The 27444-nt window shown below is 35.9% G+C and overlaps 1 protein-coding gene across 2 annotated transcripts in view; it reads left to right on the top strand.

The window, feature by feature from the left end:
• The window catches only part of LOC111142796 (epidermal growth factor receptor pathway substrate 15), a 147200-nt gene that overhangs the window by 26903 nt on the left and 92853 nt on the right, over positions 1-27444 (top strand). For both annotated transcript variants that reach the window (XM_022496106.1, XM_022496105.1), the window contains exons 2-8: positions 11130-11171; positions 15097-15186; positions 16027-16074; positions 19248-19343; positions 22075-22140; positions 23889-24014; positions 26036-26095. In XM_022496106.1, the coding sequence (XP_022351814.1) occupies positions 11130-11171; positions 15097-15186; positions 16027-16074; positions 19248-19343; positions 22075-22140; positions 23889-24014; positions 26036-26095 (528 nt within the window). The remainder of the gene's footprint in view (positions 1-11129; positions 11172-15096; positions 15187-16026; positions 16075-19247; positions 19344-22074; positions 22141-23888; positions 24015-26035; positions 26096-27444) is intronic.

Raw genomic sequence — 27444 nt, 5'->3', positions numbered from 1 at the left:
TAATACCAGTTTGTCCTGTTGAGTGACTTTCTCAGTTGCAGCCTCAAAGAAAAGAGGGTAGTTGAGTTCATCCAGGTTTGGGATTTTGCTCTGTTGGTGTGACCAAAAGACAAGAGGAGTAAGAGAATTCAGGTTATTGGCAAGAATATTATGGAAATGGTGCATCATTGTATCTAAACTGAATGAGAAGGAAAGTATAGTAAAAGAGGGTCTGGTGGTTCAAAGTCAAAATGAGAGGGTCCATGGATAAGAGGTCTTATAGAGGCAAAGGATACCTTGAAAGAAGACGTTATGTTTGTAGAACAAGATGCTCGAAGTATGATTTAGGAGGAAGAGTGGGTGCAGGTAAAGGTAGAAGAGCCATGAAGGATGTTACCGTTGGAATAAGAGAGGGACTTGGCCATACCATATGTATAACTCCCATGTTTTGCAGTGACCACTGGAGTTAAGAGGTCTAAGAAGAAGCAAGGTTGTTGGAGGGGTTGTTTAAGTCTGTGGTGAAGTAACCCATTGATGATGGTGAGATTCAGAGTAGAGAGGAAGACAGTGAGTCAGTTGCCAATGCCAAGATGAGATAGAGATGAGATGAGATAGAGAATGAGATAGAGATGAGGTAGAGAAACCAACTTAAAAGATACCAATGTTAAGACAAGAGTGTAATTTCGTTGAAAGGTAAGAGCCTCAAAAGAGTAGGGATTAATTGATTGATTGATTGATTGATTGATTTAAAGTAGGTTCCATGACTAGCATGGAGCCCAACATGAAGTTTGAACTCATAATCCTGAGGTCAAGACCTGAGCTGAGATCATGAGTCAGACACTTAACCAACTGAGCCACCCAGGTGCCCACCCCCCTTTCTAAATTCAAATTAGTTGACATATAGTATACTGTTGATTTCAGGAGTAGAATTTAGTGGTTCATCACTTAGATATAACACCCAGTATTCATCTTAACAAGTGCCCTCCTTAATGCCCATCACCCATTGTTTTGCTTTTTAAAACAAAAAGTTGAGTAGTATAATGTAGACAAACTGCAGAGGTAATCAAAGAGGATTTTATACCTATTTCTGGACCCTGAAATAGGTTGGATGTTAAAACTGTACTATTTGAGAGTGTTTACAAGGGAAGTGAGAGATTGAGTTTCATTTAAAGAGGGGAGTTGAAGGTAACATTCTGAGAATAGACGTTCTGACTTTGTTTTAAGGAGAGGACCAGGTGTTATTTCATGTTGGAAGGTGGAGGGAACGTTCTCAGAAGAGGTTGAGAAAAAATGACTCTGCTTATCTTTTTTTCCTCTCTGTACTTGACAATAAACTCCTTGAGAGCAGGGACTATGTATTGTTGTGTCTAGCTCAGTCTTTGGGAAGTAGTAGGTTGTCAATAAATGTTCAATGAATGAATTTATACTCCCAGCAATATTTGAGAATTTAGTGTAAGAAGGAATTTCATTAATATTCATTCAGCTAACATTTATTGAGGGTTTCCATATGTAGATACTATGCTAATTATTGGGGATATGATGGTGAACAAGATAGGTGGGCTTCTGCTCTCATGGAGCTCATCTAATAGTGAGGGCCACAAAAAACCACACGGACAAAATGAAAAGAAGTTGTATTAAGGTCTCTGAAGGAAACAAGGCTGAGGTAGAAAATAAGAGAAGAGGACCTACTTTATCATAATCCAAAAAAGTCTTGGAGTAGGTAACACTTAAGGTAAGTCCTAAAGAAAATGGAGATACCAACTGTGTTTTTCAAGAAGAGAGAATGACATCTGCAAAGGCTGTGAGTTGGGACAGAATTTGCTCTTTTACTGAAAATCAGAGTGAAGTTAGTGGCCCTAAGTGATGCTGGAGAGGTAAAGCAGAAGCTGGGTCATGCAGAGATTCCAAGCCATGGCAGAGTTTGGATTTTATTTTTTGTCAAATGAGAAGGCATTAAAGGTCTTAAACAGGTGAATATTGTTGTCCTGATTTATATTTTTATATGACCACTCTACAGTCCATATGGGGAAGCAAGAATAGGACCGAGAGGGTAGGTAAAACTTTATTAGTAAAGACAAGATATGGACCGAGATTTGGAGAGAGGTGGATAAGTTCAGTGTATGTTTTGGAATTAGAGTTGATAGGACTTGCTGATGGATTGAAAACAGAGTGAGAGGCAGATTCAGGTATATGGCTTGTGAACCTTAGGTAGTTGTTGGTAAGGGAGGAGTGGGTTTTTAGAGGAAAAGAATATGTCAGATGTTTGGGAAATATCCAAATGGAGATAAATAGATGATTAAAAGTTTGGATATCAGTTTGATAGTCATCAGCATAAGTGTGATATTGAATAATGAGAATTGATGTGATCATCTGGGTTAGTTCAGAAAAAGGACCTGAGAGGTGAGGTTATTAATGTCCTCTGTAAAAGGTAAAGTGCTATACAATGCAGGAGATAGTTATTTTGTTTCATTTCTTCCTTATTTGAATTTTTATAAATTCATGTATTATTCATGCTTAAGGATAATGGTTTTCCCAGTGATTTTTCTTTATCTTGGGCTGTCTAGACTGGCATGTATAGGGCTTACTGTCTTCTGTTGAGAGACCAAAGCTACTCTTTTGTATTCATTCTTTGTCACTCCGCCACTTTGATTTTTGATCAGATTGAACTGGATTTAACAAAAGCTGGTTCATTATTGGTGTGAGTTATTGATATGGTCTGTTTATGCCCACTGTTTTTCAGTAGGATACAACTATGTCATCTTTTGAAATCCTTTTCTCTGTTAAAGTACTTTTACCTTTCATTTCTGATCATCTCCAAAGCAGATATATTCTTAGATCTAGATTTTGAAAATTTCCTTTACAATACTGTTCTTGGAGTATTCTTGGGTTTTTGCCTGCTATGTTACCAATTTATAATGCTATGTTTTGGGACAGACGTGAGCTATTAGCACGTTTGCAGAATGGAACATTGCAACTTTAAGTAGAATATAAGCTGTTTTGGGGGCAGGAGCCCTGTATGATTTTTGTAAACCCAGATACCTAAACCTGTTGCTCTGTTCCTAGAAGACCTCTAGTATGTATTTGTTATTAAATGAGTTTTGACTCCTAGAGCTGAGGGTTAATACTTGCATTCTTTAAGTGAACTGCCCAGCTGGCTGCTTATGTGTACTTGAGCTCCTTGTCAGCTTTAAAGGTGAGGACTGCTCACTTGACTAGCTTTTCTTGCATCCTCTACTCAGCTTCAGGGTTGTTTTCCTTTCTAAAGTTTCTTTATTATTGACATTCTTTTGATTCTTCAGATGTCTTTAGGTTGCCAAGACGTTCTCTGTCAGTTTGGATTGCTCCTTTTTTTTTTTTCATTCTTCCATTTACTATTCGTTTTTATCCTTTTTTCCTTTGTTTTGTGAAATACACAAGTCTGTTTTTTTTTTTTTTTTAGATTTTTTTTTTTTATTTGACAGAGAGAGATCACAAGTAGACGGAGAGGCAGGGAGAGAGAGAGAGAGAGAGAGAGAGAGGGAAGCAGGCTCCCTGCTGAGCAGAGAGCCCGATGCGGGACTCAATCCCAGGACCCTGAGATCATGACCTGAGCCGAAGGCAGCGGCTTAACCCACTGAGCCACCCAGGCGCCCCTACACAAGTCTGTTTTAAACATCACAAGACTGTAGAGGTTTTGCAAGCCAGTCACATTGAATAAATGTATGTGTATAAATGCATAGGCTTTTCTGGTTGTATTCATTTATTACTTTGGCTTTTGGAACTGCTGTTCCTTTATTAAAGGAGTTGGTGGTTGTGGTTGTGATGGAGTAGTTGAAAGATGTCAGGGGTAGTTCCCCTTCTGGTTCCTCGGTTCTCTTGAAAATGGAGTATTAGAAGGCTGTGTTCTAAGTAGCTGAATTTTTGTGTGTTAATATGTCAAAAATACTTGTATGGCAATACCTGGAAAATTATGTTCATTATGACACTTATTTTTTTTGTAACACTCTTATTTTTTTTTAATGTCTGCCAGTACTGAATTATTACTCATTTTCTTAAAATTTTAGGAGAGCAAAACAAGGTTTTGGGTGGTTTATTTGGAAAAATAAAATCTATTCCGTTGCCTCCTTTTCATTACCTAGACTTCTATACCTGCTTGCCTTTATACACAGTGTTCTTCCTGTCTAAATTTCTACCTCTCTACTTTATAATAGTCTTCATCACCACCTTTTCATGGGAAGTTGCAAAAAGTACCATAGAGAGGTGGCATATAATCTTTACCCAGTTGTCCCTAATTGTAATACCTCATGTAACTATAGTACAATAGCAAAACTGGGAAGTCAACGTTAGCAGAATTCACAGGCCTTATTCAGTGTCATCGGTTTTATAGATATTTGTGTGTGTGTGTGTGTGTATGTAGTTCTATACATAAGTGATTTTATCAGGATTCATAAAAACAGTTAAGGTATAATTCCATCACAAAGATTTTTCATATTACTCCTTTGTATTCATACCGACTCCCCTCTTCATTTTGTTAATTTATATACTGGTTATTCTTTATCATATGTTATTCACTGGTTATTCTTTATTGTATGACTTTGTGGTTAACAGAAAAAAGATAAGCATCATGTTTTAGAGGTTATTTCTTTATTTTTACCTTTCCCCCCCACATTGTACTATAACCATTTACAATAAACCTAACACTAATGTTTCCGTTCCTTTTGTGCATTATAGAATCATAGTCTCTCGAAGTCCTATGATACAGTGTCTACCCTCCACAAAACCCCCAAAAATGAAACTGAAAATTCCATATGAAGCAATTCTTGACCTTTATTTACTAACCTATGAACTTCCCTAATAACCAGGACGTTCTCCCCCACCCCCCTTTTATTACCTGGTATTCTTTGTTATTAGGTTACCTATATGTTTTGCTAGATTATGTTGGAATAAAAAATAACCTAAATCCCCATTAGTGGCTTACAATAACTAAAGTTTAATTATTGCTACGTTGTAGGTTCCCTAGTAATCACCTATGGGTCTACCCTATGATTCTTTTTCATTTTAGAATCCAGACTGAAAGAGCACCCCCTATATGAGACATACTGTTCTCTTGGTAGAGAGAAAGGAGCAAGAGTTGGGAAACACACAATAGCAAGCAAGAGTTGGGAAACACACAGTAGCTCTTAAAACTTCTACTTGGAACTGGTAGTTTCTCCTATTTCACTGGGCAGTATAAGTCACATGGCTAAGCCAACAGTAGAGTTGTACTTGCCACAGAGAGGCGCTTTTGCCAGAGAGAGGCACAAGTCACATGACAACATTAATTAATACTTTAATATTAATACTTTGATAAGAGGAGAATAAATGATTGAGAATTATAATGCAGCCTGCCTTAGGATGGTATAGTATGCAGTACTTTTGTAATAATTTTTTTCTCACTGAAGTTTATTACACTTTAAATGATTTTTTTATAGTAAAAATAACAGCTCCTTTTTTTTTTTCTTTGTCGCATTAATTAGGATATTGGTTCAAGCCAAAAATCACAGTGGCTTAAATAAGAGAGAATTTATCTCCCTTAAGTAACTGTCCAGGTAGGGTTAGTGGTATAGGGCTGATACGGCATCTTCATGATAGCGTCCAGGACATAGGCCCTTTTTCACTTGTCATTCTTTTATTCTCAACCATGTTTTCCATCTCTCAGTCTGGACAGCTGCTCCATATTCTGCTACCATATCTGCATTCTGCATTCTGGCAAACTGGGAGGGCTAGGAGGTAGAAAGCATTTTCCTTCCCTGTAGATGCATGAACCTGGAGTTGGACACATTATTTCCTTTCTTATTCCATTGAGGAGAACTGGGATTGTAAGAGAGGCTGGGAAATGGAGCTTGAGCTAGGTGTCCACATGTCCAGGTAAAGCTTAGGGGTATTGTTCTGAAAGAAGAGAAGAAAGGGTTATTAGGAAACAAGTAGCCATCTATTTATTTCAATTAATTTAATTCATACAAGACTTATGAGAAATAGATACTACTAGCACTTCAAGATAAGGAGAAGGCCTTTTATTTTATTTTTTATTTATTAGAGAGAGAGAGAGAGAGTGTGCGTCCAGGAGCAGGAGGAAGGGCAGAGGGGCAAGCAGATTCCTTGCTGAGCAGTGAGTTCCATGTGGCCTGATGTGGGGCTTGATTCCAGGAACCTGAGATATGACCTGAGCTGAAGTCTGGCACTTAACCAGGAGATAGGCTTTTTAAAGAGGTCAGTAAGTTGTTCAAGATCATTTAAGAAGCAGTGGAATGGACTTTGAATCTAGGCCCATTTGATACCAAAACTTGAGTTTGTTTTTTGTTTTTTTTTTTTTTTACAAAACTGTTTGCTTTCTAATATTTAAACACTTAACATTTTTTCAGAGTAGTAATAAATAGCTACTGACTCTTTAGAAGGAATTCTTACTGCTTATGAATATTTTGTGGCAGCTAGTAAGAATTTATTATATTTGCTTTTAAATAATGTTAGAATTTTAAAAGGTCAGAATTTTATTTTGACAACTTTAAAAGTTTTCCTTTAGAAATAATTTAGATGCTAAAAATTCGTAGGTGATTTTGAATACTGATTTCAAATTTTGGGATTTTTGTGTTTCTCCTCAAATTGAAAATAGCTTTATTGTTTTATTTTAATTATAAAAATAGGAAATGCTTGGGGCACCTGGGTGGCTCAGATGGTTAAGCACTTGGCTTCAGCTCAGGTCATGATCTCCAGGTCCTGGGATCAAGCCCTGTGTGGGGCTCCCTGCTCAGCGGGGAGCCTGCTTCTCCTTCTCCCTCTGCTGCTCCCCATGCTTGTGCTCTTTCTCTCAAATGAATAAATAAAATCTTTTTAAAAAATAGGAAATGCTTTTTATAAAAAATTTTCAGAGAATAGAGTAATATAACGAAGAATGTAAAAGTAATTTATAATCCCATTATTCAGAGATAATCACTATTACCATTTTAGCTATGCCTTTCAATTTTTTTTCTCTCTGCATTCATTGTTAGTGTTATGTATCTGTGATTTCTTTTTGACCTAAAATGATCATATCTCAGGAAAAAATATTTTTACTGAGACAAGCTGAAAACACTGTTTTTTTTTTTCCTTGAGCGAATTGGCAGTTTGGATGGCTTTTTCCATTCTCACTTAGCTGTATCATATTAGTATACTAATCCGCACAGGGTGTACTTTAGAACACTTAGCTAATGCCTTCTCAAATGTGTTTATGTAGTAACCAATGAGTCTGTATTGTGATGATTAATAAAGTACAGTTTGGAGCTCAGAATTTCTTTCCTTTCTATGAGATTTCCTCCCTGCCCCCCCCTTCCCACCGGGTCCTAAAAATTCAGCTGAATTATCTTAAAAATTACCTCTTCATTATTGATGGTATTTGCTTCCTCTAGCAAAGTATCTTCACTCTTATCTGAAAGTAGGATGGGTATGTAATTTTTCACTCAACCCGGACATTTTTGAGAATGAAAGGGACACTTACAAATATTTAAAAGGGACACTTACAAATATTTAAAATTCTGGAGGTTTTTTGAAATACATTTTCCTGGGCATCAAAATGATTACATTGGTAGATTAGTATAGTAGTTCTAGTCAAACACGATTTTCAAAAATGAAATTTACTAAAACATTTGTACTATATTATAATAAAATTAAGTCTTTTTTTAAAGGATTTTATTTATTTATCAGAGAGAAAGAGCACATGCACAAGCAAGGGGAGCAGCAGGCTGAGAGAGAGGGAGAAGCAGGCTCCTTGCTGAGCAGAGAGCCTGATGTGGGGCTCAATCCCAGGACCCTGGGATCATGACCTGAGCTGAAGGCAGTTGCTTAACCTACTGAGCCACCCAGATGCCTCAAAGTTAAATCTTTGTATTGATTATCACAATATTAAAAAAGGCATCCAGAATAATTATTTTTGGTATCGTATTTTCTAGCAGTTTCTTAGCCACACCTGTCTCTGATATGGTATTACTGATACTTTATTGAACGGTGTAATTATTTTTCAGTATAGTTTAACTAGTTTAAATTTTTTCATGAAATTGTTCTAGTTTTCATAGTTACATATTAGGGTTTGTAGTTGTTAACCTTTACAGTTTATTTTCTGTAACCAGTAATATTTTTAATTCCTGATAAACTCTGTTGTGATGTATCTGGTTATCTCAGGAAAACATTTACTACATGGAGAATAGTCTTAATTCTTATTTTTTTGTTACTGAAAATTATAAATTTGTCAGCCCCAGTATTTTTATAGGTTTTTTTATTTTTGCCTGTATTAAGCTGCTCTTTTTGACAAATATTTTTATATAGACAAATCTTATCATGAAAGTTGTCCCTAATTATGATTATTTTACATGTTCCACTAAATTCAGATGCTGCAAATTGTAGGCTTTCTGTAATTTCATTTTATTGCAGTACCAGTGTCAAATACCTTTTCCACTACCTCACAAGGTTATAAGGAGTTAGCTGTCTAAAGTTGCTTGTGTCTGAGGATACTTTTCAGTGAGTCTCTGCATGCTCTTGTTGAAAAGAAGGTGTGATACTGTATCTGTGAAGAAACAGGAAAAGAAAGATGGAATTATCACTAGTTCTCTTTCAAATTTCATTCCTGTTCAAGTGGATAAAGCACTTAAACTACTAGTTGATACCTTGGCCAGAAGTTAGATATATACAGTAGAGATATACTAAATCCATTGTGGTTTATTTTTATATAGTGACTAATAATAATAGTTCATTTAAGAAAATGCGAAATCTGAGACAAATGGTAAGCTGAATGGTATGCTGGGACAACAGATTATGAAGTAAGACTCTCCTGAGCAAACCAGGGCATGTGGAAAACAGCATGGTATTGTAAAAGAGCATGGAACTTGGAGTGGGATAAACCTGCATTTAACTCTGGGCTTTGCCATTTAATAGCTTGGGTAAATAACCTCTGTGAGGTTAGGTGTGTTAGGGTTTTCCAGAGAAACAGGACCAACGGGATAGACACATACTCAGATACGCTGATTGACTGATTTTAAGGAATTGGCTTATGTGATTGTGGGTGATGGCAAGTCCTAAATCTGTAGGGTAGGTCAGCAGGCCAGGCTGGGGACCCAGGGAAGAGTTGATGTTGCTTCTGAATCTAAAGGCTTTCTGGAGGCAAAATTCCTTCTTCCTCAGGGTACTTCAGGCTTTTCTCTTAAGCCCTTCAACTGATAGGATGAGGCCCACTCACATTATTTTACTCATTCTACTGATATAAATATTAATGACATTTAAAAATTACTTTTAGAGTAACATCTAGATGGGTGTTTGACCAACAACTGGGTTAGCTTAGCCAAATTGACACATAAAATTAACCTTCACATTAGGTTTCCTCATTTGCAAATTGGAATGATACTATGTGGCTCACAAGGATACTATGGTTTATACTAGGTTTCTTTATTTGCAAATTGGAATGATACTATGTGGCTCTCAACTATTACTAGCATAACGTGTTCTCAAAGTTGGTATTCAATGAATGTTGATTTAAAAAAAAAAATTTATTTATTTAGGGGTGCATGGGTGGCTCAGTTGGTTAAACAGCTGCCTTCAGCCCAGGTCATGATCCCCAGGTCCTGGGATCGAGCCCTTCTTCTTGCTCAGCAGGAGCCTGCGTCTCCCTCTCCCTCCGCCTGCCACTTCTCCTGCTTGTTCTCTCTCTCTGTGTCAAATAAATAAATAAAATCTTTTTTAAAAAGATTTTTTATTTATTTGAGAGAGAAAGAGAGAGTATGAGCTGGGGGGTGGGGGTTGGAGGGCACAAAGAGGGGGCAAAGCAGACCTGCCACTGAACAGGGAGCTCAGTTCAGGGCTCAGTGATGGGACCCTGAGATCATGACCTGGGCCACAGGTGGATGCTTAATGCACTGAGCCATCCAGGTGTCCTGAATGTTGATTCCTGAATCCAGTTTTATATCCATTAAGGCTGTAGGCCCCACCTTGATGCTTGAATGTTTTTTTCCTCTTTATCTTTGTATTTCAGTCTAAGCCTCTTTTGCCCCCTCATCTACTTAATGAGTCCTGTCAGATCTATCTTACAAATATTTATTCAGATCATACCCTTCTTTTCTGCCATTGCTGGTGTTCAGGTCCCCTCTACTGGGCCCATTAAAATTATTTCCTAAGTAACCTTCTACCTTCCATCTTATTTTCCTTGTTCACTAGTAATCACCTAGACCTAATACTATATTAATAAGTTTTGAATCTGTCCCCTTTGTCCATTCTCATTTTCTTTACTTTTCCAAGGTATGTGAATCCCTTCTTATGTTGTCTTCTACGAAACTTCAAAATCTTATCTCCAATTCCTGTCACCATTCAGAATGACTTACTGCTCTTTCAAATGTAACTGAGATTTCTGTTGATTGCATGCTTTGTGCATACTCTTACCTCCATACAGAATCACTCTCTCCCCTTCCCCGCCATATTTCAAATTCCTGCACTGGTGTCACATCTGTGGAGCCTTCTTGGACTCCCTTCCTGGTTCCAGAACACTCTTAAATACTCGTGGTCCGGTGAACCTGAGCCTTCCCACGTTGAAACTCCTAAGCTGCCTTTCAGATGAGATAGTAAATCTGTTTATTAGCTGACCAGGGAACTCTGAACTGTGGTATGAATTGAGTGGCACTCCTTGCCTACAAGTGTTTAAGGTCTGATCATATAAATACCATCCTTTTGTATATCAGTTTATGTATTCACTAGATTATTTTATTGAAATGTTTTTGAATTGTGTTCATAGGGACCTTGGATACTTGTGTAGAAGATGCATGCTGAAGGCTTTGGGCCTTTTTTAACCAAAACGTTTCACCCCTAATTTGTTATTTGTTGGGTTTCTTGGTAAAATTTTGGATGAGGAAAAGAAGTTTTGATATCAAAAATAATTTTAAAATTCTTGTTTTATTTTGTCTACTTGATTCTTAATAATCCATATAGCTGCCTTTTTTCACTTTCCTTCTCCCTCAAAAGAAACTAAGCCAAGTATATTTTATTCTTATTCATCTTTGTTTTTCAAAATCAAGTATATTTTACTCTTACTTTTTGTTTTTCCAATATCTGTTGAAAGAATGTAAATACACTAATACAGATTATTGAATAGCATTTAATTTCTGATTATTTATTTATTTTAGTTATCAAGTGGGAATCCTGTATATGAAAAATACTACAGACAGGTAAGATTTTTGTATCTTTGTTGTCCTAGATTGACTATAAAAATACTTTCAACTCTTGATGGTGTATTTGCAGATTACTACCCATCTGAACACATTTGATGTGTCTTGTTTTCAGTTTCTTGTGCTTTAGCCTCCTACTTTGACTGCTTATGTGTGTGTGTGTTTTGTTTTTTTTTTAAGATTTTATTTATTTATTTGTTAGAGGGAGAGAGGGAGAGAGCATAAGCAGGGAGAATGGCAGGCAGAGGTAGAAGCAGGCTCCCTACTGAGCAAGAAGCCTGATGTGGGACTCGATCCCAGGATCTGAGGATCATGACCTGAGCCGAAGGCAGATGCTTAACCAGATGAGCCACCCAGGAGTCCCTGCTTAATTCTTTTTACAAGCTATCAGAAAAATGAAGGAAAGAGACAATTAAGCCCAAACATTTAATTGTCTTAAATGTCTGTCTATCCATATAATGTATACCATTAGATATGTTATAATATCCATGTAACATTAGATATATTAATCTAGATATAAATATCCAAATTAATTTTAGGCCAAATCAGAATAACTTTTCTCTTGTTTTTAAAACTTATTAAAGTTTAGGGGCGCCTGGGGGCTCAGTTGGTTAATCAGTTGACTCTTGATTTTGGCTCAGGTCATGATCTCAGGATTGTGAGATCGAGCTCTCCCCTCACCCCACCTCGTGGGGCTCTGTACTCAAAGTGGAGTCTGCGTGTTCTTCTCCTTCCCCCGTTTCCCTTCCCCACCTTGCACTCCTTTTCTTGCATGCATCCTCGCTGTCTTAAATAAATAAATAAAATCTTATTAAAAAAAGATGTTTTAAGTTTAATTTTTACAAAGTTAAAACTATGATTTTCATACAAATATGAAATGAACATGTGTCAAGGATTTTATTTACTTCAGCTAATTACTGGAAGAACAGTAAGATGTAAAATTGAGAATATGAGTTGTAGAGATTTATATTCTCCACTAGACAAAGTTCATTTATTGGTATGGACAGGAATCATTGCATTGCTGTCAGTTTTCTATAATTTAACTTCTATTCCTCCTAGTGTAAAAGAGCCTAGTGAATAGAAAGTCAATGAGGGGTTCATACATCAAATCTGTTGAGGGTGTAGACAATCTCATTTGCCCATTTCCAAATACTGGATCATTTTTCCTAACAGTCTCCTTATCTGTGATCATGATCACAGAAAAGGCTATAATATAACCTGGCTGTTTACATAATTACAGCAAGTTTATTAATGAACCATTATAAGTCTCCTTGGGTATGACTTGCAAATCTACAGACATACACTCAACTATATAACAACTTCAGAGCCTGGAGAATTAATTTCTACCTGAAATTTCTAAAGAATCTTGGATTGTACTTTTTAAAGCCTTTGGTATTTTTTTCTCTATCTTGAGACTAGGACCCAAACCTTAGAAATTCTTTCTTCCATTTTTTGTCTGCAGTACATATGAATTTGAATGAATTTATCTCATCTTGAGGATTCCCATATCTGCTAAGGTTCCTAGCCTGCTAAGTGACCTTGCTTTACTGTCACTGAGATTGGGACCCTATAGAGGTTGCAGGCCAGTTTTCTTGAGAGGGTTTTCTAGACATTGTCTCTGCATAAGTCAGTCCTTTTTCCTTAATAGCAGCTTTTTCTTTCTGAATAAAAGATAACTATTCTCAAATAGGCTTTATTTTGTGCAGTTTATTTACTCAACTATATCCTGATAAAAAGGAGAAAAAATTATTTAACCTGTTAATAACTATATTGCTATAGAAATAAGGACATTCCATTGAAAGATTTGTTTTTGAGGTCTGAAGAGTCCTTGAAAATCAGATCCCATCGAAAGCTATTTCATTCAGTTTACAAAAGCAGAACCTACTAAATTGAGGGCTAAAGATAACATAAGGAGATAAAAAGGGCTTTTCTACATATCCATTAGAAAACAGAATATTAAAAATAATACCAATAGTATTCCAAGTTAGTAACCATAATTAAATATTCCTCAACAGTGTATTCAGTCCTGTGTAATTAATTTATCTTCCCCTGAATCTTGGGTCAAGAGTCTGCTTTCTTGAAATAAAACTACTTCTAGACTCCATAGTTCTGGATATTCTGACTTAGTTCACCAGTACAGTCTGAGAGTTGTCTAAGGTGATGTCAGCTCAGAAGCTTTTATCCAAAAGTCTGTGTTTTGAAGTGTTAATAATTCAGATTATGTGGAATAGTTCTTTCCACGAGGGTCTGAAACTGTCTTTTTTTGTCTTTGATGAAGACACAGATTTTAACCTGTAGCTTACGGCAGAGCCTTTGGGCAAGTGTCAGAGTACGACAGAAATTCCTGTATATAACAGAGACAAAGTAGCTGTTTAAATTTATTATAGTAACCAAAAGAGTGGAAGATAATAAAATTGGAATATGATACATAAATATTTCATGAGAGTTTGATCAGTGTTCCCTTGATGGTCCCTCTGTTTAGGTCATGCTAGGGATAGATGTCCTCCACCCTAAGCCCCCAGTTGGGGGGTAGACAAAGAAGAAGGAGTTCTGGAGATTTTTTTTTTTTTTTAAGATGTTATTTGTTTATTTGACAGAGATCACAAGTAGGCAGGGGTGGGGGTTGGGGAGAAGCAGGCTCCCTGCTGAGCAGAGAGCCCGATGCGGGGCTTGATCCCAGGACCCTGGGATCATGACCTGAGCCGAAGGCAGAGGCTTAATTGAGCCACCCAGGCATCCTGTGTTCTGGAGATTTTTAGAGGCAGGTTTCTCTACCCTTTTTGTACTTCCTGGTTACTCCAAATTAGATTGGGCTTTTTTTTTTTTTTTTTTTTTTTTGCCGAGTGCCAGATTTATCCCGTGTTCCAGCACTCAAAAGAAAGGATTTCTCTTCTCGGTCTTCGTTGGGATTGGCCTGTCTGGAATGCTTTGTGAATGTTTAAAACAAACTTAATCTTTTAACTAAACTGGAAAAACAGCTAGCTCACAAATATCCTTGAATCATGTTACTTTTCCCATGACTTTTTAAAATTTACTTTTCACTTTTACAGACAATTTTACTTTAGGAAATCTTTATGGAAGTGACAGTCATTTTTTGAGCTGTTTTCTGTTTTAAAGGAAAATTCCTATAAATTAAAATGATGTGTTTCTGTTAATGCGCTTTAGGAACTTAAGAATTTTAAAAATGTTTCCTTAAGTTTATTATGGAATCACTGCTGGTTTTTGAGCTGATACTACTTTGATTTTTTTTTTTAATTGTTGCAGTGTCTAAGAATAAGTATAAAAGCAGAAGTTAATGATTTAAAGATGTTTGAAAAAAAACAGATAACATACACAGCTATTCTCATCTGTCAAAAGACCTTTCCAGGATATTATTCCCTTTTCCTTCTATTACTATTAAGTTCATTAGAATTTATTTATGTATTTATTTATTTTTAAATTTATTTGAGAGAGAGAGCATGAGCAGGAGGAGGGACAGAGGGAGAGGGCGAAGCAGATGCCCCGCTGAGCAGAGTCCAATGTGGGGCTTGATTCCAGGACCTGAGTTGAGGGCAGACAGTTAATTGTCTGAGCCCCTCAGGTGCTCCAAGTTTATTAGAATTTAAATGTCACCTATAGAAGACTTGGAATCAGAAGATAAATGTTAATATTGTGACTCCACTAATTTTGGTATACTTCCTCTGAGCTTCAGTTTTCCCATTTGTATAATGGGTGTGATTAAAAAAAACTGTAAATGACCAGTGCTGTCATTAAGATGGTATTCTACTCATGTGGTTCTCCATATATTTCTTGGCTTTTGTTAGTCAAAAGATTCCTGTTCCCTTTTTGAAAAAGCCATTTCCCAAGTCACAGGGAGGAAGGCAGGTAAAATGATGATAATTTTGTCTTTGTGGTTTTTGTCAGCTTACAGTTTGTATCTTTTCAGGTTGATACAGGCAATACTGGAAGGGTATTGGCTTCTGATGCTGCTGTTTTTCTGAAAAGATCAGGGCTTCCAGACCTTATTCTTGGAAAGGTAGTGTTTGTTCATTTCAACTAGATTATAATGAATATTTATGTAGTGGTATAAATAAATTGGATGCAAATTTAGAAAGATACCATCAAGAAACTTAGAAGTAAGAATTGAATCATTGAAGCAGTTATAGTAATGCAATGGAGGGAATTTGTGGTGCTGTGATTTACCCTTTTGAAAAGTAAGGTGTTTTTCAGATTTTAAGAAAACGAATTACTTTTTAGTGAGATAAAATGAGGAAGTAATAGTACATTTGGGTATTGTGGGGAAAAACAGTGCAGCCTGGGAACCTTGCCACCCACTCAGAGTTGGCTCTATCTCTGCTTCCTCTATTATAGCTGTCTCTAACTGTGTTTAATTTGTGGTGAATAGAGTTGGGGATAAGAGGCTTCCCACAAGAAGTGGGAAGTCCCTCTCCTGGTGAATCCTTATACATGATATTAATACTATTTATTATAAATTTATAATTTATAATCACAAATAAACATGAACTCTAAGAAGATCATCTTAATATGGATCTAAAATCAAGGTAGTAGGTTCTAGTAGAAAGAGCATTAGATTTGGAGTTAGAACCTGTCTTAATGAAAAAGGCATTGGACTTAGAACCTGGGTTTCACTTCTTTCCTTGATGCCTTAAATGTTGAGTAAGTATCTCACTGGGTTTTAGTATCTTTGTGTAGGGTTGCACTAAATAACCAAGGTTTCTTCTCACTTTTAATTCTATGATTCTTAAATCTGAGGACCAAAAAGAATGGAATTGTATATTACAAGGATTTAATTTATTATCTTTAAGACGCTTTTTGTTTAAAATATACATTGACTTTTTTTCCCCCTGAATTTCAGATTTGGGATTTAGCTGACACAAATGGCAAAGGAATCCTGAACAAACAAGTAAGATTCAGAGATACATATGAGAAATTTTTTGAGTGCTTCAGAATAAAAACCAAGATTTTTTTTCTAATTTTAAACTAGGAATTGGTTTTTTACCAATTGAATTCAATTTACAATTGAAAACATTAGGGTTTTCAAGGGCAAGTGTTACAACAATATATTGGAAAATATTTCCAATTCAGTAGACATTAAAGTAAGTGATTCCCAAAGTTTAGTTAGTGATCATTTGGTGACATTGTTCTCCTGGAATGTCTTAGTCTGTTGGGGGTTCTCTGAGGATAACACAGACTGGATGGGTTATAAATAGCAGAAATTTATTGCTCACAGTTCTGGAGCCTGAAAATACAAGATCAGGCTGCCATATGTTTGGGTGAGGACTGTCTTCTTGGTCGCAAACTTCTTGTTATATCCTTACAAGGCTGAAGGGGCGAGGGATCTTTCTGGACCCTTAAAGCACTAATCCCATTCATGAAAGCCCTACTCTGATGTCTTAAGCACTCCTCAAAGGCTCTACTTTCTAATACCATTACCTTTTTCAACATACTCAGTTTCTTACCTGTACAGTATACTTACTTGTGAGTATTATGGTCTAGGTCTTACTTGGCATATACATCAAAAAATGGTTTATATGCCATAAGTGTACCCTAGACTAGAAATACGTGAAACGATTATGGGAATTGAACACCATCAGTGTACTTTGAAGTTCATTCAGTTTGTTGGGATGAATTTCAGAGGTCCACAGGATTGAATTCAAAGCTTGCTGCATGCTGATACATGGGCTGAGCACTGCTACTCAAAGTTAATTCCCCCATATGGGATAGCTGAAGCAGCATCATACTTAGAAAAGGGATGGGAAATTTAGATGAGAGGGTCAGAATATCCAGTCTATTAATTAGATTAAGATTAAGATTAAATTTAATTAAGATTAATTAAATTTAAATTAAGATTCTAGGGTTAGCTTGTAGATTGGAACCCCTGGGCAGGAGGGCCAGTTGGTCCATTGCAGACATAGGAAAACTAACTTAATATGAGCAGCCAAGGTAGTGTGCATTCAGTCAGCAAATATTTGTTGAGTACCTGTTTTGTTTATTTATTTATTTATTTGAGAGAGAGACAGTGAGAGAGAGCATGAGAGGCGAGGTCAGAGGGAGAAGCAGACTCCCTGTGGAGCTGGGAGCCCGATGTGGGACTCAGTCCCAGAGTTCCAGGATCGTGGCCCCAGCCGAAGGCAGTTGCTCAATCAACTGAGCCACTCAGGGCTTTGGAAATGCAGAGGTGAATGTGATAGATGTAGTCCCTGTCTTCATGAGTTTATAGTATAATAAATTCTTCACTGATATTCCTGGACTTTGGATGTTGAGTTTGAGTTGTCTTTGTTAAATCCAGGTGGCTGGATTTGTGGGTCTGCAGTTAAACTTTGATGTTTGCATTGGAGAAAAAGATTTTTGAATTAACATGAAAGAAAGGAAAGAAACCAATATTTTTTGAGTTTCTGTGTGCCAAAAATGACAGTAGGTGTTTTCTTTCTATAGTATGGTTTTTATTTTGTTCCTCATAATACATGGCAAGGTAGGTATTAGAAAAATTTTGCAGGAAAATTTTATTTAACTTGCCCATGGCCTCACAACTTTAAGTAGCAGAACTAGAATTTAATGCAGGAGGACTATTTCACTTCAGAACACATCCATACTAGGGGGTGGACCTGATTACTTAAGAGTAATTGAATCTCTCATAGAATGAGAAAGGAGAGAAGGTTGATGCTGGAGTACTTAGAATACCAGCATTTATTTGTTTATTTTTAAGATTTTAATTATTTGAGAGAGAGAGCACGCGCGAGCAAGTGACCATGCAAATGAAGGGGGAGGGGCAGAAGGAGAAGTGGATTCCCTGCTGAACAGGGAGCCTGAGGCAGGTCTCAGTCCCAACCTGAGCTGAAGGCAATTGCTTAACCGACTGAGCCACCTAGGCACCCTAGAATACCAGCATTTAGAGGTTGGAGGAGGCATTGACTGCAAGAGAAGAGACTTGAAGGGTCAGAGGAAAAGTAGGAGAGTTTTACGAAGCTATGTTGATGGGGGAGAGTTTCTGGGAGTTATCATGTCCAGACTGCCAAAAGAATAAGCAGGATGAGGCAGGGTTTTTTGTTTGTTTTGTTTTGTTTTTTTGAGGCTATTGTGTTTGGTAGCTGAGAAGTTATTTGTGACATAGACAGTGGTTTCTCTAGCTAATGGTGGGAGTTGAAGTCAGATTGTATAAAAGCTTTGTATAATAACTTTGTGTAATATAAGATTGTATAATAACTTTGGATATATGTGAATGAAAAGGGAAGGGCAAATCTTGAAATACAATCTTTGCAAGATTTTGTGAATGAAGGTAAGGTATTGTAGAAAGCAGACAAACCTGCAAGGTTCTAAGAATAGGTTAGGAATTGGGTAAGAAGGGTATAGGTGGTTTGAGCAAAGTGGTGAAGGGTTGATTGCATCAACAACTATACGAAGTTGTAAGTGATTATAACTGGAGTAAAAGTATTTGTTATGTCTTTTCCCATACCTGACTTTAACTCAGCTGAAAACCAGTTGCTCCAGTATCTCTGCATTTATTTAGAGGCTTCAAATGCCAAAAATCCAAGGACCTTTGGAGAGATTTACACGTATTTTGAAGTCAGGCAGTTGTGTAATTGTTTTAGACGCTGCACAGTAGCTCTGTATTCTCTGTAGCTTTCCTGGAATAGCAGTGGTTGAGTTACATCAGTGATTGGCCCAGTTTCAAAATTTATCATCTTAAATTCAGAGATGACTTTTGATAACATTCAGTTGTTATTTTCTTCTAGGCTTTTTTCCAGACTCTTTTTCCTCATTTAAATGATAATTAAATATTTTTGAAGCATGTGTTAATTCTGTATAATTTCTACTATCTGTATGTATCACAGTTCATTTAAGTATTTTCCCATTTATTAATACTTTTTGCTATTTATAATGTTAGGAACATCTTTTTACATAGATTTTTTTCTTAATTTTAAAGCAAATGTTTTCAGGCAAATGTGCTGTTATATTTGTTGCTACATAAAGATCTTGGAGTAATTATGAATTGTTTTATATTTTCATATTGTAAGTGTGTGGATGGATGGATGGATGGATAGGTAATGCACTTAACATCATGCTTCTCTTTCTCAGGAATTCTTTGTTGCTTTGCGTCTTGTGGCATGTGCCCAGAATGGATTGGAGGTTTCACTGAGTAGCTTGAACCTGGCCGTCCCTCCACCAAGATTTGTAAGAAATGATCTTAAATTTAAATTTTATTTAATTAAAAAAATGATATTACATGATTTAAAATTTTAAAAAAATTAGAATTGTCATATTAAAAGAAATTCCCCTAACCCCTATCACCCAGCTCCCTGATTTTCTTTCTTTCTTTTTTTTTTTAAAGATTTTATTTATTTTGACAGAGATCACAAGTAGGCAGAGAGGCAGGAAGAGAGAGAGGAAGGGAAACAGGCTCCCTGCTGAGCGGAGAGCCCGATGGGGGGCTTGATCCCAGGACCCTGGGATCGACCCTGGGATCATGACCTGAGCCAAAGGCAGAGGCTTTAACCCACTGAGCCACCCAGGTGCCCCCCTGATTTTCTTTCTTAATGGCTACTGCTGTTATTAGTTTCTTGTATATCCTTCCAGACTTATTATATGTGTATATAAAGAAATATAAATACCCACTTCATTTTAAATTGATAGTAATATATAATTAATAAATACAATTCTATATCCTTTTAATAATGTTTTAGAGATCTTTACATAAAAGCATCTTTATTCTTTTTTATAGTTGCTTCTATTTATATAAAATTTTTAAAGTTTTAATTTAAATTTCAGTTAACATACAGTGTAATATTTCAGGTGTACAATATAGTGATTCTCACTTCCATACCATACTATACAGGTGTTCATTACAGCAAGTGCCCTCCTTAATCCCCATCACCTGTTTAACCTATCATCCCCACACTCCCCTCTACTATAATTTATTTAACTTCCTATTGATAGGTTTTTAGCTTATTCCTAATATTTTATTATTAAAAATTTTTTTAAATGCTGCAGTTAATAATAACTTTGGATATGTGTCATTTTGCATGTACAGAAATATATGTGCATATTTTCAGAAGTAGAATTGGTGTTTCAGAAGTTTGTTCATTTGTGCAATTTTCAAATATAATATCAATTTGCCTCCCACAGTGGTTGTACTCATCCACAATCCCGCCATCAGTTGATTGAGTGCACTTTTGCTAACATACTATTAAACTTTTTGAACCTTGTCAATTTGAGAGGTGATAAATGGAACATTAAGTGTAGTTTTAATTTGCCCATTTTGTTTTATAGAGTGAATTTGAGTAGTTTTTCTCATGCTTATGAGCCATTTATATTACCTTTATGTGAAATGTCTGTTCAAAGCTTTTGTTATTTTTCTTAGGTTATTAGTCTTTTTTTTAAATTAAATTCTAGAGGCTGCACTCTAACACACACACACACACACACACACACACACACACTTTTCCCCCCCAGTTTGTCATTTGTCTTTTGACATTGTGGTGTTTTTTTGTTTTTTTTTTTTTTCCCCATAAGGAGGTCATTGTTCTTTATGTAAATGAGTTACTAGGATTTAATTTTTTTTATCATTTCTTTTTACACATTTATGTTAGTCTTTTTTTTTTTTTTAAGATTTTATTTATTTGTTTGTCAGAGAGAGAGCACAAGCAGAGGGAGCAACAGGCAGAGGGAGAAGTAGGCTCCCTGCTGAGCAAGGAGCTGGATGTGGGACTCCATCCCAGGACCCTGGGATCATGATCTGAGCCAAAGGCGGATGCTTAACCAACTGAGCCACCCAGGTTTCCCACATTTATGTTAGTCTTGATATCAAGTATGAATATGGATTCAAATTTATGTTTTTTCAAGATGGCTACTTTATAGACCTAATACAGTTTATTGAATAACCAGTCTTTTCCTTACTGATTTGAAATGCCACCTCAGTCATGTATTTTGATTTCTGTTTGGATTTTTCTGTTCTTTTTGACCTGTTTATCCGTATGTTCATCTCGTATTGTTTTAATTATCATATTTGGTAATTTGTTTTTACATCTGTTAGGGTTAGTCCTCCCTACCCTGACCCCTTTTCAGAAGTTTCACGGCTCTTACTTTTTTTGTTGTTTTAGATTTTATTTATTTAGAGAGCGAGAGAGAGCACGATTTGGAGGGAGAGTTAGAGGGAGAGGGAGAGGGAGAAGCATATTCCCTGCTGAGTAGGGAGCCCGACACAGGGCTTGATCCCAGGACCCTGAGATCATGACCTAAGCTGAAGGCAGACACTTAACAGACTGAGCCACCCAGGTGCTGTGGCTCTTACTTGTTTCTAAATTCAATATTTTTAAAAGTATTTGGTCTGAGTATTATGAATTTAACTTCAGTTTTGAAAATTTCTGCATTTGTAAGTTTAGGCATGGAATCAGAGGGTTAATTTAGGGATTTGTTGCCTAACTATGCTATTATAAAAATGTTTCAGATATATCCATCTGTCTCTACAAGCAGTTAAATATAACAACTTGGGCTTGCTGTTAATAGGTTCATGTACTTGTAACTTAAGAAATCTTAAGTTGGGTTCTTGTCCCAGTTTGCTTTCCTTAAATAGTGTTGGGAAAAAGTCATCAGTTAACAGGGTCACAAATATTTTTGTTACATTGAGGTATCTTTATCTTGATATCAGTTGTAATAAGATTTCTTCTATAACACTTAAATGTTTCAGTTAGTGCTCTAATATCATTTATGCAGCTAACTGAGATAACTCTGTTTTTGTTTCATTTGTATTTAGATAAAAGTCTAATAAAGTTGATGTAGAATAGTGTCCTGTGTGGTTTGAGTTCCAAATTTTGTATGAATGTATTTAAATCCAAAGACCACTTTTTCTTTGTTGTTTATTGATGTGAGGTTTTCAGCTCTTCATGTGCTCTATTTTCCTTTTTAGCATGATACTAGTAGTCCTTTGCTAATCAGTGGATCTTCTGTAGCTGAGCTCCCATGGGCTGTAAAAGTGAGTAAACTTTTTAACTACTTTTTCCTTACCACTGCTTTGCTTCCTACCCACATAATCCTTGTCCCCTATTTCCAAAATCTGTTGTAATCTGCATGAGACTTTCATTTTTACTGTAGGGAAATACTGATATGAGAAATCTTTTGAGAGATCTTTGTCAATCATTTTGTGACAGTTAGTATGGCTTAATCTCATTTCTGTTATAGTATAAACTAAAAATGGTTATGTCATAATCCTATTTCATGAATAGGTAGTTTACCTCACTGGTATTATTTCCTGTTCAAAAATTGTGGTTAATTGGATAATTTTCTTTATGGCTCTAAAACTCACAATTCTAAATGAAATCTTTTTCTGAAGTGGGTATTTTGCATTGTATCTATTTGGAGACATCACACTAGTTATAACTATCTTATCAGATTTTTTAAATTGTAATTTTTAAATAATATTAGAATCAGATGATCTTTAATAAATATGTACAGTTTTTTCAGAAAGGCATTTGGTTTTTATGTTTATGTATGCTTGTGTGTTCTTAACTAATTCTAAAAAGTATAGGGATCTGGCTTTGGGCAAATCATAAACAGTTTTTTTTTTTTTTTAAGATTTTATTTATTTTAGAGGGAGAGAGAAAGAGCGCACATACAAGCAGGGGGAGGGACAGAGGGAGAGAATCTCAAGCAGGACCCACCCCCCCCATTATGGAGCCCAACCTCAGGCTCAATATGGGGCTTGATCTCACAACCCTGAGATCATGACCTGAGCAGAAATCAAGAGTCGGACTCTGAACAGATGGAACCACCCAGGTGCTCCATGAACAGTAGTTGTTTTTTTGTTTTTTTTTAAGATCTTATTCATTTATTTGACAGAGAGAGATCACAAGTAGGCAGAGAGGCAGGCAGAGAGAGGGGGAGAAGCAGGCTCCCTGTTGAGCAGAGAGACGGATGTGGGGCTCGATCCCAGGACCTTGAGATCATGTCCCGAGCCGAAGGCAGAGGCTTAACCCACTGACCCACTCAGGCACCCCTGAACAGTAGTTTTTTATGTTATACATGTAACTTCCCAGGATTTTAGGGAATGTCCTGTTATCAATAAGAAAAGGAATTCTTGCTTTGGGAAAAATGGGGGAAACTTGATGTTTAGTCCTGTGGTGGTTATTTTCTTTTTAAAATCTGAGTTTGAAATGTAACTAATACCATGTTGAGAAAGTCATAGAATGTCACTAATTAGCTTGTGTGTTCTCACAAAAGTTATTTCCTTGCTATGGATTTAAGTGAGAGGGTTGGACTAGATGCTCCTCTCAAAGCCCTTCCTATCACTAAAATCTTTCCATGAAGCTCACAGTAGAAAAGCAGACATAGTGTTCGAGCTGTGAAAGGAATGGAAGGGATACTGGACTCTTGTGTAACTTCTAAATTGTTACTTATAATAATATTTTTTGATGAAAGCAATTTTTTTTAAAGATTTTACTTATTAGAGAGAGAGAGAAGGAACAGAAGAAGCAGGGGGAATGGGAGAGGGAGAAGCGGGCCTCTTGCTGAGCAGGGAGCCCAATGTGGGGCTTAATCCCAGGACCCTGGGATCATGACCTGAGCTGAAGGCAGACCTAATGACTGAGCCACCCAGGCACCCGCAAAAATTATTTTTTAAATAATTTTAAGGATATGTTGCCTGTTCTTTGAGGATTTGATTTTTATAACTTCAGTTAAATGCGTATCACCACTATTTAACTTGTGTTATTTTTTATATTATAGTCTGAAGATAAGGCCAAATATGACGCAATTTTTGATAGTTTAAGCCCGGTGAATGGATTTCTCTCTGGTGATAAAGTGAAACCAGTGTTGCTCAACTCTAAGTTACCTGTGGATATCCTTGGAAGAGTAAGATATTATTAAATTCTAAATGTAATCTTCATGTATCTTACTTTTGTATCTACCAGGAGCATTTATAGCTCATTGTTAAAAAATACTTAGGCCTTATTTTGAAATTATATTATTACAGAATTTTTTGTGTTCTGATTTAATATATAAAATTATTGCCAATTAATTTTATTTGACATTTCCTCTAAAGTGTAAGTGCTTGGAATTAGTTACATATATAAGCCCTTTGAGTAGATCCTTTTTTCTTTGTACTGTATGCTCTGACTTCCCAATTCCTTGATTTAATTTCTAGGGACCACCAGTATTTTGTATCTGCTACCTACTTCATAGCTGTATCATGGGGCCTTGCCATAAGGAATAGTTTCATCTCTGAAATCATTTGTTCTACTCTCTAAATAGAACTTCCCATTTTTCTAGATCTCTTTCATAAGTACTTGGAAGACTAATTCTTTGACTTCATTAGACCTTTAAGTCTCAGAGTCCTTTACTTTCTCTGTTTTTCAAATTAATTTTTTTCCTCAACCAACTTAATCCACAGTTTGATGTTGGTATCTTTGGCTCCCTTTGCCATGTGTTCTAACCTTTCTCCTGACCTGGTGAAAATCCAGCTTTGTGTTAAGCTAATTATGTGCCTTCTGTGTGGTTGCATATGGACTGCTGAGAGTCTAATAAAATTGGTATCATCATAATTTCATGATCACCAACTTCAGCTGGGCTTTCCCTACTCTTGAACTATTTCCATACTGATTTCTCTCTAGGTCTCTTTGTACTTCAAACCTCATCTGCTCTCATTAACCCTCCAGCCATTTCTTTAATCCCTTGCTTGGTCGTAATACATGGGGTCAAATCCTCTCTGCACCATTTCTTAGGTGTGTGACCTTGGGTGAATCATCAGAAAACCATGTATCAATTTTTTAATATTTCATATGAGCACAATTGCCACTTTATAGGGTTGTAAGGATTAAATGTGATAATGTATATATTCAGCACAGTGCTTGGTGCATATTCTTTGATGCTAGCTGCTGTGATGCTGATGGTGGTAATGACTTTACCACCACATCATCAGTAGTACTACTGGGTCAGTGTTATAGGTTAGGTACTCAATAAAAATTTAAAAGCCATTTTCCAGTATTGTTTCTCATTAGTCATTTCTCTGCTGTGTGATCAGTATGAGATTTCTAAACTATAAATATAATCCTGTTATTTTTTTTTTACTTGAAACTAACCCTGTTAGTAGCTTCCTAATGCATTTAGGGTAAAGTCCAAATTCCTTCAAGGCACTTAATGACCAGACACTTGTTTATCTCCATTCCAGTCTCTTACTTTCTCTTCCTGTCCTAAGTAAAATTTTGTTGAATGACTTAAATATCTTATTTTCAAGGATATAACATAGTTTTATAGCTGGTCTAAGGTATGGAATCTACTCTGTATTTAAACCAAATCTACTAGGTCCTTTTAGATTTATTTTTCCCTTGTAAGCCCTGGACATTAGCTGGTTCATAATTAATATTCACTGGATATATCTTTTGGTCGATTAGAGATTCTGTATGGAAAACAATAATGGACTTAGTTGGAAATCTTTATGTTGAATACTGATTCTGTAACCTAATAATGGTTGTATGATCCTAACTAAATCATATTCCTCATGTCTAAAAGCTGGTTGATAGTATCACATGGAGTTGTTGCGTGAATTAACTGAGATGATGTTTGTGAAAAAGCATTGTAGCTGTTTAAAGTGCTATGTACATAATTGTTTTCTTATTTGAAAGAAACAAATATTTTCTTTAAATTTTTGTAAGGAATTTTTATTTAAAAATACTTGTTTTAAGAATTATTACTTTTTCCAATAATAATATAGAATGTAATAATTTAATAAAATGTTCAGCAAAAGTGAGATTTCTCTGAGAAATAGATATTTTAATGTTTAGATGAAACTTTCCCCCCAATTTAAGTATTTGGTGTTTACAGGTACCACATGAAATGAAAGAGCATTAATCTTTGTCAATTCTTTTGTTTTTAAGGTTTGGGAGTTGAGTGATATTGATCATGATGGAATGCTTGACAGAGATGAGTTTGCAGTTGTAAGTAACTTAATGGTCTTAAAAATCCTAAACCTCTTAATGGTTTTCTCCAGTGAGAATTTCCTTGTTTAGTTTATCCCCAGAGGAAAACTGTTATTTCCTTAAGATTGTTGGTAGGAGTATTTTTATCAAAAGTGTACAGGTAGTCAATAAATATTTTTAAACAAATGAGTAATAGAAAATGTATGTTCTTACCATCTTTATTTTATTTGACTTTAAGGTACATAGGGTTCGCTGAGTGGTATTGATCCTTTGTATCCCATCTTAACCAGGCATTGCATCTCAGTACCTCCTTCTGCTATGGAATAATTTTACTTCAAATATACCCCCAGATTTTCACATTTGTTTTATTAAAGGAAAATATGGATAACACTATAGTTCCACTTAATGTATAGAGTCAGAGGAAGTTTTGACATCTTATCTGAAGACGTGTCATCTTTGGAAATTGGGGTTAATTCCAAATAGAGTTGTATTCATCTCTTCCTTAAAGAGTAGATACAATTTTGTTGTGAGCTCATGAATAGTAAATCTGTAATCCCCCTTTTAATCTCTTACATGGAAACTAGTCTGTTCAGATTTTCTGTCTTTAGTTTGCTGAGAAATTATCTACTTCTTTGACTTTTTAAACTCATGATAGATTTGCATTATTCTTTTAAGATCCTCTGGGGTTGTAATTGTGTTACTTTCTCATTCCAAATCTTATGTATTTTTGTCCCCTCTCATCTTTTATTGAATTTTATATAGTTTATAAATCTTTTAAAAGAGCCATCTTTTGGATGTAATTATCCTTTCTCTTATGTTTTGACTTTTTCATTCTTTTCAGTTTTTATCTTAATTCTTTTTTCCTAGGTTCTTTTGGTTTGCCTTAAAAAAAAACTTTTGAAAATGAGTACTGAGTCCCTTTCTTATCATCTTTAATATTGAAAAAATTTAAAGCATGTATTTTCTCTTGAGTACAGGTTTAGTTGGACTCCATAGATATTGATATAAAGTATTCTCCTTTTTGCTACTTTTAATTTTCTTTTAAAGATTTTATTTATTTATTTGACAGAGAGAGACACAGCGAGAGAGAGAGGGAACACATTCGGGGGAAGCTAGAGAGGGAGAAGCAGGCTTCCCGTGGAGCAGGGGATTCCTCCTGGGACCCTGGAATCATGAGTTGAGCCAAAGGCAGTTGCTTAATGACTGAGCCACACAAATGCCCCTACTTTTTAGATAATTTCTAGGTTTTTTTTAAAATCATCTGTTTAGGAATATGTTTCCTAATTTCAAAGTAATTAAGTTTGGTTTTAATTACATTTGTATATACCTTTTTTTTTTTAAGATTTTATTTATTTATTTGACAAGCA

The sequence above is a fragment of the Enhydra lutris genome, unplaced genomic scaffold (assembly GCF_002288905.1).
Source record: "Enhydra lutris kenyoni isolate GAN:26980312 unplaced genomic scaffold, ASM228890v2 scaffoldscaffold9, whole genome shotgun sequence".
NCBI classification, from domain to species: domain Eukaryota; kingdom Metazoa; phylum Chordata; class Mammalia; order Carnivora; family Mustelidae; genus Enhydra; species Enhydra lutris.
Note: the sequence above shows the minus strand (reverse complement) of the source record. Positions and strands in the feature narration are given on the sequence as shown.